At 40.4% G+C, this 15,000-nt stretch overlaps 2 protein-coding genes across 3 annotated transcripts in view; both read right to left on the bottom strand.

Moving 5' to 3' along the window:
- The window catches only part of LOC138003716 (uncharacterized), a 129,999-nt gene that overhangs the window by 33,445 nt on the left and 81,554 nt on the right, over positions 1-15,000 (bottom strand). For both annotated transcript variants that reach the window (XM_068849924.1, XM_068849923.1), the window contains exon 5: positions 13,667-13,773. In XM_068849924.1, the coding sequence (XP_068706025.1) occupies positions 13,667-13,773 (107 nt within the window). The remainder of the gene's footprint in view (positions 1-13,666; positions 13,774-15,000) is intronic.
- LOC138003717 (uncharacterized) lies at positions 936-2,197 on the bottom strand. The gene has a single exon (XM_068849925.1). The coding sequence runs from the start codon at positions 2,052-2,054 to the stop codon at positions 1,065-1,067; it is 990 nt and encodes a 329-aa protein (XP_068706026.1). The 5' UTR covers positions 2,055-2,197; the 3' UTR covers positions 936-1,064.

The following is a 15,000-nucleotide window of genomic DNA, read 5'->3' as shown; positions in this document are numbered from 1 at the left end:
CAGCTCTTCTGGTGTATTCCCACTGGGGTTGTCAGATCACGATTTAATTTACGCAGCCATTAAACACAAAAGACCACTGCCGAAATTTATTAAAACAAGGAACTACAAAAGAATGGATGTAGCGAAATTTAAACATGATCTTGAATGTACTCCATTTTACATCGCATCCACCTTCGAAGAGCCTGACGACCAGCTATGGGTTTGGGAACGACTATTCAATGATATCTCCAATGAACATGTTCCGTGGAGGATGACAAAGGCAAGAAGCTTCTCCTCCCCATGGATAACATGCGAAATTCGTCACAAAATGAATCGACGGTACAAACTGTTTAAGGCGGCAATCTCTAGTAAATGCACAGAGCAGTGGTCTAATTACAAACGGGTCAGGAACGAAGTTACGTCTGATTTAAGAAAAGCTAAATCGTTTTATTTTACCACTGTTTTTAATGAAGTCAAGTCCTCGAGCGCATATTGGAATCTTCTTGAAAGGGCTACCAACCCTAACATCCGCAAAAATATCGGGCCTCTTAAGAAGGAAGACGACACCTTGGAACTTATGGACTCGGAAAAAGCAAACCTGATGAACTCTTATTTTGCTACGATTGGCTTAAAGCTATCCAACATCTTACCCCCGCCTACAAGCTGTGAATACGGGAAAACTTGCGCAGACAAGAGCGAGACAGATATTCCTCAACTCACAGATGTCCACGTTCCAAAGTCTTTAGTAGCGGATAAAATAAAGGCGCTGAAAACGAGGAAATCCACGGGTCCTGATAATATACCTCCAAAACTTTTGAAGCTAGCAGGCAATGCGATTGTCCCGTCTCTCCTCAGCCTATTTCGACTCTCCATTAATACCAGCAGAGTGTTCACTAGCTGGAAAACTGCAAGGCTTACTCCAGTGTATAAAAGGGATGATGAAACCGATTAAAACAGTAAAAGCGAACGATAAAAACCGACGTTTCGGAGTAGTCATGACTCCATTATCAAGGTAAAAGTTTAAAACATGCAAATAACAGTATTTAAGCGATGTGGCGCGAAAATTAACATAATAGGTGCGAAGATTACACAAATACTTTCGCACGAATAGAGTCCGATTGCACGTTCAGGTTTGGCTTTAAAGTTCTTATATAAAGCATTTCATACAATAAGCAGTCAAATTTGTTCCTGCACTTCTTAAGAACTTCGAAGCATTTCAGTGGGTCCTGAGGGATCCTCCCGTGTACGTTCTTGCAATGTTTGGCAATGGCCGAGGACTGTTGTTTATGTCCTTTTACACGATTGTGTAAATGTCCGCGTGTGTATCCTATATAACCTGCATCGCACAGGTCACATTGGTATTTATAAACAACACACTGTTCATTTACGATCGATGGCTTTGCTTCTTTCACATTCAGTTCTTGATCAATTTTTCGGCTGACAAATACGGGCTGGATGTTGGTGTTCACTTTTAGGCTCAGATCCTTGAGTTGTCCTTTCACAAAATTTGCTGAGGTTTGGTCTTTAAATGGTAGAACCACTCGAATTGTGTCCGTCTCTTTAGTTGGTAATAATGGTCGCTGCTGGTCACAAACCTTTGAGTCAACGAAATTTTTGATGGCAGAGTCGATGAGGTGTTTGGGGTACTTTAAACGCGAGAATACTGTCTTCAATTGTGACCAAGAGGAAGATAAACTATGTGCTCGACCCGGCATAGTTCGGAGTAAACCCTGTTTGTACCGATTGTCAACGTGACTTTGGTAATGTAAGAGGAGACTTGAATTCGTGGGTTTTACGTACACCTTTGTCTCTATTTGGGGCGATCGGTTCAGTAACTGGATGCCCAAATAAGGGAGCATGCCATTGCATTCGGTTTCCATCGTAAATTTTACGGAAGAATGTGCCTTGTTAAGCGTGTTCAGGAAGTTGGATGCTGTTGCGATATTTGGCATGATAGTAAGTGTATCATCAACGTACCTTCGATAGAAAGAAGGGAGTTTACCCTCTCGCTCGAGGTTTTCCTCAATTGAAGACATGAACACATTAGCTAGCAGGGGACCAAGGGGGGAACCCATGGCCACACCATCCGTCTGTTCGTAAAGTGCTCCATTATACTGGAAAAGTTGTCCTTTTGTAGCTACACTGAGAAGGTCAACAAGGTCCGTTTTGGTCAGGTTCAGGTCATAGGTTGAATTAAACCAGTCGTTGTCAAAAGCTCTGTTCGCAAGTATCTCAATTGTTTCATCCAAGGGTACGTTGGTAAAGAGGGAGGACACGTCGTAAGAAACCAGAATGTCACCGATTGCTGCAATTATAGACCGATATCACTGCTAAGTATCCCAAGTAAGATCCTTGAATCAGTAGTCAACGACACAATTGTTCGTCCTAATCAATGGGCATACCGCGCAGGATTTTCAACTGAATTGCTACTAACACAACTCACTGAAACGTGGAGAGAAGCTGTAGACGCAGGATTAGTGGTCGCGGCTGCCTTCATAGATTTCAAAAAGGCATTCGACAGTGTGTCGCACGCCATTCTCGAATGGACCACTCCTGGGCTGGATTAGAAGTTATCTAAGTGAAAGACAGCAATTTACAATTATCGACTTCAGAGATGATACCGGTCTCTTTTGGAATTCCTCAAGGGTCCGTTCTGGGGCCGACACTCTTCACCCTTTTCCGTCCTCTGTGTCTTCCGGTTCCGTTTATATGTTTGCAGACGATACTACGGTTTACTGCATAAGCGAAACGGCAGAAAAAAGTATTGTCCTGTTAAATTCTGCACTCCGTGAATTAAACGAGTGGTGTTTAATTAACAGATTAACACCCCACCCAAGTAAAAGTGAGGCCATGCTGATCTCTAGAAGAAACCCCCCGATTAATACCCCTCCGATCTTCATTGGTAACTCTACAATTGAATGGATATCGAAATCACGATTGCTGGGAATGACCGTCGATGAGAAACTGACTTGGACTCCGCATATGCTGGAACTCCAAAAATCATTTGCTAAAAAAATTAGGATTACTTAAGAAGTCGAGATTTCTCTCTAGGAACGTCCGACAGGATCTCTACTTTAAGATAATTTTGCCTTCAGTGACCTATGGTCTCATACTATGGGGATCTTGTCATAATTCCGACTTATTTCAGTCCCTAGAAAGACTTCACTGCAGGGCTGCTTTAAAATACAAAGCAATGTATGGCGTTCTTTCTCAAACTGAAGCTTAATTATCTCTCAAAAATGTATGGTTACCACCAATTTTCTTTTCGGATACCAAGAGTACTTACTAAGATCTACTTTCTCAGGATAGTTTTAAACCGCGCAAAAATATCCCTGTATTAGTAAGCATCGGCGATAGGAAATCCGAGTATCTGGAGATGCGCAGAACGTATGCGCAATATCAATAGTAGGCACCGTCCTTAAATTGAACTGTCGGAAATACTTTAAAATTTAGACGATTCTGCATGTTTATCACAAATTTAAACCAAACAGCAATTTAGAACACTTTCCTGTGACCGCGTCTCGGAATGGATTTATGATTTGCTTTTAAAGATAAGCTTGTTTTGCTCGCTTGTAAAAAAATTATTGGTAACAGCAAAAGTGACAAAAGTGAGCCGTACCAAAACTAGCCTAAGTGCATACAGTTTGCCAAATGCCGATAGAAATCTCGTGTCATGAAACTGTAAAGTCCAAAACCTTAGCGACGAATTTCGCCCCTCCAAATGAAATGTTGCACGAAATTTCGCTCCGCAAAACGAAATGTCACACGAAATTTAGCTCTGCCAAACAAAATGTCACACGAAATTTCGCTCCCCGACATGAGATGTTGCCCGAAATTTCGCTTCCCCAGGCGAAATTTCGAACGAAATGCCATGCGAAATTTCGCGCATCTGCACGAAATTGCGATAATATCGGAACAATGCGTTGACTTTTCATCGAAATAACGCCGAAAATTCGCCTCCTTCGAAATATCGCACAATTTCGTCAAATTTCGTCGAAATTCGCTCTCATTACTTTTGCACAGTACTGTATTGTCCACTAGTGAAATCGTTTGGTGGAGACAGTTCATGAGTAGCAATCAAGGCTTTAGATGCCTCTGATGCTTTGGCGCCAACAGACACAAAAAGCTCATTAAGCTCCTCTGCGACCTCCTTACTTCCCTCGTGTATACTTCCTGCGTAGTTTCCTTTCGCGGCAAACACTTCCTTATCAATTTCCACGGAGAAATAGTATTCCGACATCCTTCCATCTCTTTATTTATGTATTCTTGTTCCGCCTTTCGTAACCTGATCTTAACCCCTTGTCTGGAGTCACGGTACAGTTCCCAGTCTACAGGTAGCCCTTTGCAACGAGCATGCTTCAATAATCTATCTCTATCTCGCATGAACTCTTTGATTTCCTCGTTGACAAATGGACAGTGGCGGTGCTGGACTTTCACTGATTTACCAAGAGCATGGCCATCTAAGACCTCAAGAAATCGCTTGTTAAATCGATCAACCATATCACGCACGTCGTCGTCAAGGGCAACCTCATCACAAGGCAGACGCTCGAGATCAGAGACAAACTGCTGGCTGTCATAGTTCTTGTAAGATTTAATTTTCACATAGCTAGGTCGGGGGTTTTGAGATTTTCAGCTTCAAAAAGGCATACACCAGATAATGGTCACTGATGTGAGATTTCAGTACAGCACTCCTCTCCACAAGGTCATGATCATGTTAGTCGTGATGGTGGTTGGTGACATTAAAATCGCGCATGGCTACCATACGTCCCGCTGCTCCATGGTTTCGTGAGGAGATTAAACTGGAGAGAAGAGTTCGTCGCCGACTGGAAAGGAGATGGCGTAGGACTAGATTGCCCGAAGATCGTCTGCGTTTTATTGAACAAAATCGTATTGTCAATGAGCTTTTACTCTCTGTCCGCTCACAATATTACACCAAGCTTATTGATGATAATTGCCTTAATCAGAGGAAACTGTTTGGCATTGTCGGTAAGTTGTTACATCGGAGTCCTGCACCGCAGTATCCATCTTGCTCTTCCGTGGCGGATCTTTCAAATACATTCATAGGCTTTTTTGGTGAGAAGATTATTACTATTCGACATGAACTGGAATCGAACCCTAAGCAGGGAACTTGTTTATTTAATGAAGTCACAGTAGCAACAACTAGACTCCATCGTTTGAGCTGCCCTTCATATTCGACCTTACTTCAGATTGTGCACCCTTTGGCATCAAAGTCTTGTGAACTTGACCCTGTCCCCTCTAGAATACTCCTTGGACCTGTGATCTGGAAAATTGTTAAGCTGTCTTTGGAGACCTCTGTCATGCCAACTGAACTTAAACAAGCTGTAATTCGTCCTTTGTTGAAAAAGCCGAGTCTTGATTATCAAGAATTTAAGAACTTTCGGCCGATCTCTAACATCACCTTCTTGTCCAGTCATTGAGAAAGTAGTGGCTATGCAGCTTGTTGACTACATTGACAACAATGGTCTGTGTGAAGTCTTTCAGTCTGCCTACCGTGCTCACCATAGCACCGAAACGGCTCTTCTCAGAGTCTACAATGACATTGCTATGTCCATTGACAATCAAAAATCTGTTGTTTTGGTTCTACTAGACCTGTATGCTGCTTTCGATACAGTTGATCATTCTCTTCTCCTTGTCAGACTATCTACCCATTTTGGCATTTGTGACCAGGCACTGGACTGGTTTCGTTCATATCTATCTGATCGCAGTCAGTATGTCAGAATCCAAGATGTCTCTTCTGATGTGCATGCGTTACCTTATGATGTACTTCAGGGTTCCGTGTTGGGCCCCTTGCTGTATTCTTTGTACACTTCCCCATTAGGTGATATTGCAAGATCTCATGGTCTATCTTATCACTTTTATGCTGATGAGACACAGCTATATTTATCTTTTGAAACGTCATCGCCTGAAGATATGTCAACACGTACATCTGCCCTTGAAGGTTGTGTTAAAGATATTGACCTTTGGATGTTAAATAACAAGCTGAAGCTGAACAGTGGGAAGACTGAAATTATAGTTTTTGCATCTTCCTATCGCCCACGTCCTGCGTTAAAAAACCTGGTGATTGCCTCTGACACTGTTGACTGTTCAACTACTGCTGGGGCTACTTTTAATAACTCTCTATCGATGTTGCCGCACGTTACTGCTGTTTGCAAGTCTTCGTTTTTTCATTTACGCAATATTTTTAAGATTCGCAAGTTTCTTTCTTACGATACATGTAAAACTCTAATTCATGCCTTTGTCACTGCAAGGATCGACTATTGTAACTCATTGCTCTACGGTCAGCCTAAATGTATCTTGAAACGTTTACAGTGTACTAAATAGTGCTGCTAGGCTTATTCACCTTACTAGTAGATATGAACATGTTACGCCGTTGCTTATCCAACTTTATTGGCTACCAATTGAACCATGAATAACTTTCAAAATTGCAGTAATTACATTTAAGGCGCTTCATGGTGCTGCACCTAGCTATATCACTGATCTCATCAAGCCTTATACACCTGGTAGACTTCTTAGATCCTCCAATCAATTTTTACTTTCTAGATCTAAATTTAATCTTAAAACTTATGGTGGCCGGTCTTTTACTATTGCCGCACCTTCTGTTTGGAATGCACTTCCATTCGAACTTAGATCTTGTAATTCCCTTTCTTCTTTTAAATCTAAGCTCAAGACTTGGCTTTTTAAAATTGGTTATGATGTTGTATAGAATGATGATGTTTTTATAGGATGACAATGTAGTTTTGTAGTTTTGTAGGTTTAGGATTTTGTTGTTATTTTTATTATGTAAAGCGCTTTTGGACCATTGGGAATAAGCGCTCTATAAATACTGTATATTATTATTATTATAAGGTCGATACTGGAGGTCATAATCACGTCAATAAGGGTGGACGAAGTTACAGTCACGTGAGTCGGCTCATTGATCAACTGCGACAGATTCACGCTATCGAAAATGTCTTGTAAAGCTATTGCTTCCGGGGAACGCGGTTTCAATATGTCACAGCTCAGGTCAGCAGCGACGATGATGTTTTTCCCAAATGTTAGCGCTTGAGAATACTTGCCCATGAAGTCATCAACAAAACAGGACACCGGCCAAAACTCGGGTTGATACGCTAAAAAGTTTAAGAGCACGATGGATCTTAGCTTCTTTAGCTGAATTTGTACCCACAACTGTTGGAATCCTGTCTGAAAAGTGACACTCACTTCCTTAAGACATTTTACTTTAAGTGACGATCTGGTGTAGACACACACACCACCCCCAACTTTCTTTGTTCTATCTAATCTAGTGATATCGAATTTATATCCTGCTATCTTGACCTCCGCATTTTTAGTTGTTGAATTGAGCCATGACTCCGAAATAGCGAGGACATCGTAATTCTTTTCACGCATAAGTTCTCAGAGCTGAATTAAATGATTCCTCTCCTTTACTGATCTTACGTTTAGATGCACAATTTGGAGTTTGGACTTCAAGAATTTCGATGTTCTAGGTTAAGTTCTTGCTGTTGTTTCCTCAGAAGTGACAATCTGAATATTTAATAAGTTGGAGTTATTTGCCCCGTTTGAGGTTATCTTTGGTCGTCTAAATTCCCTGGCAGCTGTATCACATATTCTTGTTATAGATCTTCTTGCACCTCTCAAATGATTCCCACCTCGCTGCCCTCTTCTGGGAGCCAGAAGGTTGTAGAATGAGAGCGTTTGCCAGGTTTCTTCTAGAATTGGACGAATCGCTGACCCATAACCTTGTGCCAAGTTTGAAGCTTTCCACCAATTTCTCAGCAATAGTAATGTATTTCGAGAGTAAACCAGCATGTTGCTCGAAAAGCCGATGAATTTTGAACTGTGGAGGGAAATAATCAAAGTAAATAAATAAATGTGATTGTTGAAATATGTCATAATCTCTGTCAACACGGAATTGCAAACGTTTTCAGGCCTTCTTGGTTTTTTTAGCTAGTTTTACAAAATATGTGAGGCAGCACGCGAGGCATACATTAAGAAGAAAAACATTACCTGAAAGACAACCGTTGTAAATAACTGTTTTGTCTCTCGCTCTATTTCTCTCAGCTTTACGTTGATTTTCATTGAAATTTTCTCTTCTCCTCCTTCCTCGACTTCTCTCTAGGATTTCTTCGCTTAAATTTGTCAAATTTCGTCGCCTCTTCTCTCGTGCTCTTTCCTGCTCTTTATCCCGTTGCTCGTCACTTACATGATTTCCCGCCAGAAAAACGCGGGTTGCCAAATGCAATGCTGCCACGCGATTTCCCGCCAAGGAAAATTGCCGGCACAATCCGTCCCCAGAGGCTTTCTTGCCTCCCCACTTCCACCCCGAAAGTCTGTACGGGCGGACGTACGTGAGGTCATCTGCACGGGCGGAAGTACGTGACGTCAGTCTGTACGGGCGGACGTACGTGACGTCATAACCAAAATTTCTCGCAACCATAGATTTCCCAAAAGTCTTACCCATGGTGCTCCGCTGGCGAGCTTTGCGCGCCTGAGCTCCGCTATAAAGAAGATTACGACGGAAAGCTTATACAAATGTTTTGTCATACGTCTTTGCCTTGTCTTCCCTCTTGCCTCGGATAGTTGCACTTGTTGTAAGTGGTAAATAAAATGTAATGGCAAGGAAATGCCTCGTGAATACATTCATTGCACTTGACTCACGGTCGCCATGCATGGCACTCGTCGGTGAAAAGGGAGACAATAACAAGGTTAAAACGTTTCCGTTCTTTCCTGTAATATTTAATTTAATTCCCTCATAGCGCTATTAAAATTGATTGAGCAAGGTAAAGCTTATTTTCAGTAAGAATTAATACCCATTCGCCGTACAGGCAACGGCTTACAATTTGCTTTCTTTTTCCGATCAAGGACAGTTACTATTTTAGGCAAGATTTCTGCACAGGTCCCTACTTCATTATGTATACGCTCCCTTTCTTGCATACGGCGAAGGCTACTGAAATTTAAACTGACCAATCAGAATTCAGCGAGCGGGAAAAACTGTGCTATCCGACGTCATGCCAATTGTTTACATTTTGATTGGTTAGATCGGTGGACATTCGCTCAGCCAAATCACGCATTGTTCTGACATCCACTTTATCCAGTTTATGGATTGGGTTAGCACACACGTGATTAACAACCAGGATCGATTTTGATCTTTATTCTGTAGAAGAAGAAGACGTTGCTGAGTGAACATTTTTACGACAAATCCCTTGGTTTGTTCAGCACTTTGATGTCCGATAACTGAGCCGCTTTAACGAGTGTTGGGTCAATCACATTTGGTTGTCTGACCTTATGAAGTTCTTTCAGCTCTTGTTTGTGTCCATCATGATCGAACTTAAGGTGAAGCTGCTTTATGCCAACTTCGATGGCTTGTGATGAGCTTGCCTGCTGCCGAAATTGTTTTTGTATTTGGGCAAGATTGGTCTTATCGGGTTGGAACTTAATAGTGAGGGGAACAATTTTTCGTTCATCTGCTGTGCCAAACAACAGACAAACCTGTTGGGTGTTCCACGTGCTTCAGTGGGGAGTCTTTTGCTGTTTCAAAGGGAGTCGTGGATTCTTGAGCAGTTTGTTCTTCAGTGCTTGTATTTTTTCGTTTGTTCCTGGTGGCGCAAATTCACTTTGATGATTTGAAAGGACTTCCTTAATGTAATTAGCGTTTTTTCATTAAGGAACCAACAAGTGAATGGTACACAAAATTAGGAGAAACTGCTGGTTGAATAGACAATATTTGTAGACATAATTATCTACCCAGTTTAAGTATTAAGCTCAACAAGTTGTTTGGCTCCACAAGTTTCAGTTTCAGGCCAGGTACCCGAATTCACCCACGTACTGGTACACAACCATAGTGGTCTTTGGAAATTGAATAGCTCCTTGAACACCTGGTTGCTTGAGAAGAAACTTGATGTGTTTGTTCTCTACATTGGTGAATGCAGCCATCAACTGTCCATTGTGGATAAACTCCAGACAGCCTCTTCTTTCAATTATTTATACTTTGTTCTTCGCAGGGTATCCACAATGGTGTCCCTTGTTAAGTGTTAGGTTAAAGGGTTTGTTAAAGTTATTTCCCATTTCATAGGGCACTGTGGTTGCCAGATTCACTTTCAAACTTATCATGGAAACGTAAATCAATACCATTGAATAGACACTGAAAAATCAGTCTCTTGAATTGTTGATAGAAAATTAAGTTAAATGCATATTGAAACATCAGTTGAGGAATATTTTTTTTCATTTGCACTTTGTGAACCTAACATACATGTACATTGCTGCAGTTTGCTTATTGCTTGGTCATTCATGTCTTAATCACATCAAATTATTTAACTTTTAGGTATTGTGTCAGACCTCCATAGATACATTATCTTTATCTAAAAACTTAAGTGGTTGCTTTTTGGAGCCCTTTTGTGGCATATTTAAATAGGCAGGAAATGTTCCACATTTTATGGTAAATAGTTCTGCATAGTTTTAAGGAATATTGCAGCCAAATCTAATTGAATATGAGACTAAAATATGCTGTTTGACATTTTGTGAATTTAAAGACTATTAATATTGTTTGTGCTTGTTTTAAAAGGCTTAAGGTTGGCACTCAAAAGTGTTCCTTCAATAATCTTATTCTGTAAAGATTACCTTGGGAGAATTGGATTAAGGCGAGTTTTTTCTTCTAGCTTCTTCCCCCAGTGCCCTCTGAGAATGGAGTTGATTTGGTTGTGCCCAATGTTGAAAGATGAAACAATGCCTAAACCAGCCACAAGGGATACTTCATGGTGCTTTTTTACAAAACATGGGCATGAGGGTGCTTGTAAGAATCTGAGCATTGTTTCGCATGCTAACATGTTATTATAAATATTTTATTTCTCTAAGAGAGTCTTCTTTTCGTGTCGGTCATTCAAAAATTGTTGGAATCGGTTGAAAATGGATGGATGAAAATTGATGAAAGGGGCAGAACATTTGATGAGGCCCTCCAGAGGTAAGGCGTACTTCTTCCCTTTAAATATTTGCTTGTGTTTCCTTGTTCCCAAAATTACTGTCAAACTTGTTCCCAGCTTTTTGATCCCTAAAATTTAAATTGGTTTTCTTCCCTTGTGCCATAAAATATTTTGATATTGTTCCCCAGTTCAAATTAGCCATGTTCTCTTCTTCCCCAAAACCCCTGGGAGTGCCTCTTTGATGTCGATTCTCTTATTGGCCTAATACTAATTCGCTGTAGAATTGCAAGACACAGCAAGTTCTTATTTGGGAGTGAGGGAAATTTTTAGATGAATTTTCGCACAGTACAAGAAACACAATTTTGACTCCCCCTTGTTGCTCATTTCGGACATGAATCAGCTTGTCTACACCTTTCTGGCGACCTGCGGGAGGGCAAGCTCAAGAAGCTCTTCTATAGTGAGCCTTCCGCTGAAAAACTCTCCAAGTCTGGCTTTCTGGTGTTAGGGGCCGAGGTTTTTGTGCAAAATTCATCAGCAGCTCCCTTGCAGCTTATAAAGGGTGTCCCTTCGGGCAATGGTCAGTAAAAGTTTTGTAGTGCTTATACAAATTTTCGCTACTTGAAAATGTATGTTTAAACGAAACACAATTTTTTTCCCGATTCTTAAAATTCACGTGAGCGCTATTAATAAAAGGCCAGAAAACCATTTAAAACATTTAGTGGCATTTTTTTTGTCAACAAACTTGGGTTGTTGGCCAGCAGAATTCGAACTTAAGCTGTTTTGCTTTGGCTGTTATTTGTGCTTTTGCTAACTATTTTAAGACGAAGTCAGGCTGGTATTTTCGAATCAAGTGTAAGAAGACGGAAAAAGCGTATTCACTATTGATAATGTATATAGTTGTGTTAACTTCCCGAATAAAGACTTTGGTTGTCCTTTCGACGGGGTAGATCAACAACAATGTCATTTGCGCACACCCAAAATGCACTGTTTCCGGTGAAAGGGCAAATGACTGACAGGATAGCACAGTTTTGACTGCCGCGCGCAGTGCGTATGCAAGGTTGTTTCAAGAAAACTAGACGCTCCGTGAGCGTAAACTGGGTTGCCTGTGATACGTGTTACACAAAAGACTGAGTTCGGTGGTATTGAACTGTAGCGTTCCAGTAATTTTTTTTAAGTGGGGGGAGGGGGATGATATAGACCATTTGAGGGGTCACCCAGACGTCATGCCAGCAATGGCCCTTTGGCTCACACGTTCACACGTTGAAATATTTTGGAATGTCATGTCCCGTTTTCAGGTCTATTCCTTTTTTAAGCTTTGGTAATAAATTCAGCTCTAAAATAACAAAACACGCTCTTGAGTGAAACTCACTCGTTTCTTCTTTAAAGGGGCTATGTCACTCAAAGTGATATAATTGCATGATTTGGGATGCAGGTATGGCACAGGCATGAGGGCACTCGCCTCCCACCAATGTGGCTCGAGTTCGATTCCCAGACTCGGCGTCATATTTGGGTTCAGTTTGTTGGTTCTCTACCCTGCACCGGGAGGTTTTTCTCTGGGTACTCTGGCTTTCCCATCTCCTGAACATTTGCCTTGATTTGGGTTAATTGTTAATTTCAGTTTACAGTGTCCCCAATTAGTGCTCCAGCGCTAGAACGACTAGACACTTAATACGTTACTTTCCTTTCCTTTTTTTCCCAAAAGGCCCAAAAAGTAGAATGAAACATTGCAATAACCACTTAAAACTGTTGAACAACATAAAAGAAATACTGCAAAAGGAAAGAGAAACACGGATGGACATAAATGTGCAAGATTGAAACGGATTACATTTGGGTAATCTTGAAAGAGGTTGACCCGACGTTTTTCAAAATAATGACAAATTTCCTAGAAAATTTTGGCGATTTTAAAGAACCACAGAAATTTGGGGATTTCACCAAATCCAAAAATTCTTTCGAGGACGTACTAAATTTATTGAAGACAAAAAAAATTAAGGGGTAAGGTGCACTTTACATAAATCGATATCTTATCATAGATGAAGCCACCTGAATTCAATCCGGTGCAGAGGCGCTGTGCTGTGGAGTTTTGCTTCGGATTATTTCAATGATTCTAGTAATTTTAATTAAGCAATTCTATAGAAAGGTAAGACCAGACCCTTTGATCAGAGAGCTTAACTTTAACAGTTTATAAGTTCAGTCATGATCATTATCCAAAAAATAACAGATTTTAAATTTTAATTTTTGAACTTCATTCCGTACGTGTATATATCCTTTGTTTCCAACATAGTTAGTTTTAAGTATTTATTTCCTGTACTGTATCTTTATTATAATTAGCACATGCCTCCACAAGCATGTAGTTGCTTTAATATTGATCGTGTTTAAATAAAGAATCTTGATTTGACTTGACCATGACTTCGTGTCAACTCTAACTTCTATATATGGCATAGCCGTCTAGGGTCAAACTTTCCCAATGAACAAAATGACTTTACAAAAACGTTGCGGCTTCTTCAGTTTTATTTCAAACCCTGCAGATTTCAAGCTGAATCTCTGTTCGTTCAAATTATCGAATATTGTCTCTTAATCTCTCCTGTTTTAAAGCCAGCTGCGCTACTAGGCAGGGTGTATTCAGCAATGTAATGCCTCCTAACGCATCAAACGTAGTTTCCTATTTGAACATAGATGTTGTTCTTCACTTGAAAGGACATTAAATTTTAATAGACATATTGAGTTCTAGGACTCGACATTTCGTAGAAACCTCATACCTGATTCACCGTTTGATTAAGAAACGTTGGCAGTGTTCCATTTAGAAAGTGTTCGTTCACAATCTTGGACCAAAAAAACTCTACCCTGACATTTACCCTTGCGAAATCTGCAACAAAAAAGGAGTTCGCAAATAATCAAAATTTTATTAATAAAAACCCTTCGTCGCAAACAAATGAAATTGTATTTGTTAAAAGCTCCAGACCTCAGATTGAGAAAATCATTCTTGACTTAAAAGAGGAACATGTAGGGCCAATAACAGAAACGATGCATATCAGAAGAATTTCTGCTAAAGGAGTTTTTTTTAGGTATAAGCAATTTCTATGTAATTAGAAAAAAAACAGAGCAGTGCAGCAGTCTGCCAGACTTGAAAAACGTGTTGCAAAGTCCACATGAGACTTACGTAAGTCAGTTAACAGACTGGAAGAAACGAAAACGGCAATGTAAACATGAACCATACAAAGCAACACACCGGACCACCAGCTCAGTGCGCATGCTGCTCTAGGTTTCCATGCCATAAATTTTGAAGAAACAACCACAAGTGGGCTACTGTGTACAAAGAAGAGAAACTTTTCATTTTCTGTTTTTAAAGCTCTTGTAATCAATTTAGTCGAGGGAATTTTCACCAGCCAACGGAAATTGGACAATGTACGCAAAGTGCACTGACAGTCTGAAGCCATGAAAGGCCCATTGCGCTCGTTCACAACTAATCCTCCGGGGATTGAGCTCTTTTATCATGCAAATGTTCTCTTTTGTTTCGGTGGAAAAACAAGGTCACCCATCACGCAAATGAAAACACTCTATAGCGGGGATTTCGTTATGGCGGGGTTCGTTTTCACATATTTTACTGTAATTCTGCCCGGCTTTCAGATGTTATCTTTAAGAAAGTTACAACATTTTTCAATTTGGAAGACATGTTTCAATGTTACAAACATCATCGTCAGTTACAGAATATTTGAAAAACCGTTTGGACGATATAACAACTAGGCGAAACTTGCATAATTAAATATGATTAAGTGATAAGAAATACATATTTGAGTGAGTTACAGAGTGTTAGAAAGAATGTAGAGCCTAAAGCGTTAAGTGTCAGGTTGACGTTATGAACTTGCTGGTTTAAATTAGGTTTTTCCCAATTTATATGCATGGCCTCCTTGAGTTTAAGTTGAAATTTAGTAGGGGCAGAATCAAGGATTTCGAAACAATCCGCAGAGCAAGATTGACGACAATGTTCTGAGCTTAGTAAATGTTTGAAGATGTGTGAGGACTTGTCTGAAGAGAGATGTTCACGGACGTGTGTGGAAAAATGATGACCACTTTCGCTGAAATAGCAAGCATC

The sequence above is a fragment of the Montipora foliosa genome, chromosome 5, assembly GCF_036669935.1.
Source record: "Montipora foliosa isolate CH-2021 chromosome 5, ASM3666993v2, whole genome shotgun sequence".
Taxonomy (NCBI): domain Eukaryota; kingdom Metazoa; phylum Cnidaria; class Anthozoa; order Scleractinia; family Acroporidae; genus Montipora; species Montipora foliosa.
The sequence above is the reverse complement of the archived record's forward strand: the minus strand, read 5'-3'. Positions and strand labels throughout refer to the sequence as shown.

Coding starts and splice junctions, on each gene's coding strand:
- LOC138003717 (XM_068849925.1), bottom strand. CDS start 2,054: ATGGGTTCCCCCCTTGGTCCCCTGCTAGCTAATGTGTTCATGTCTTCA.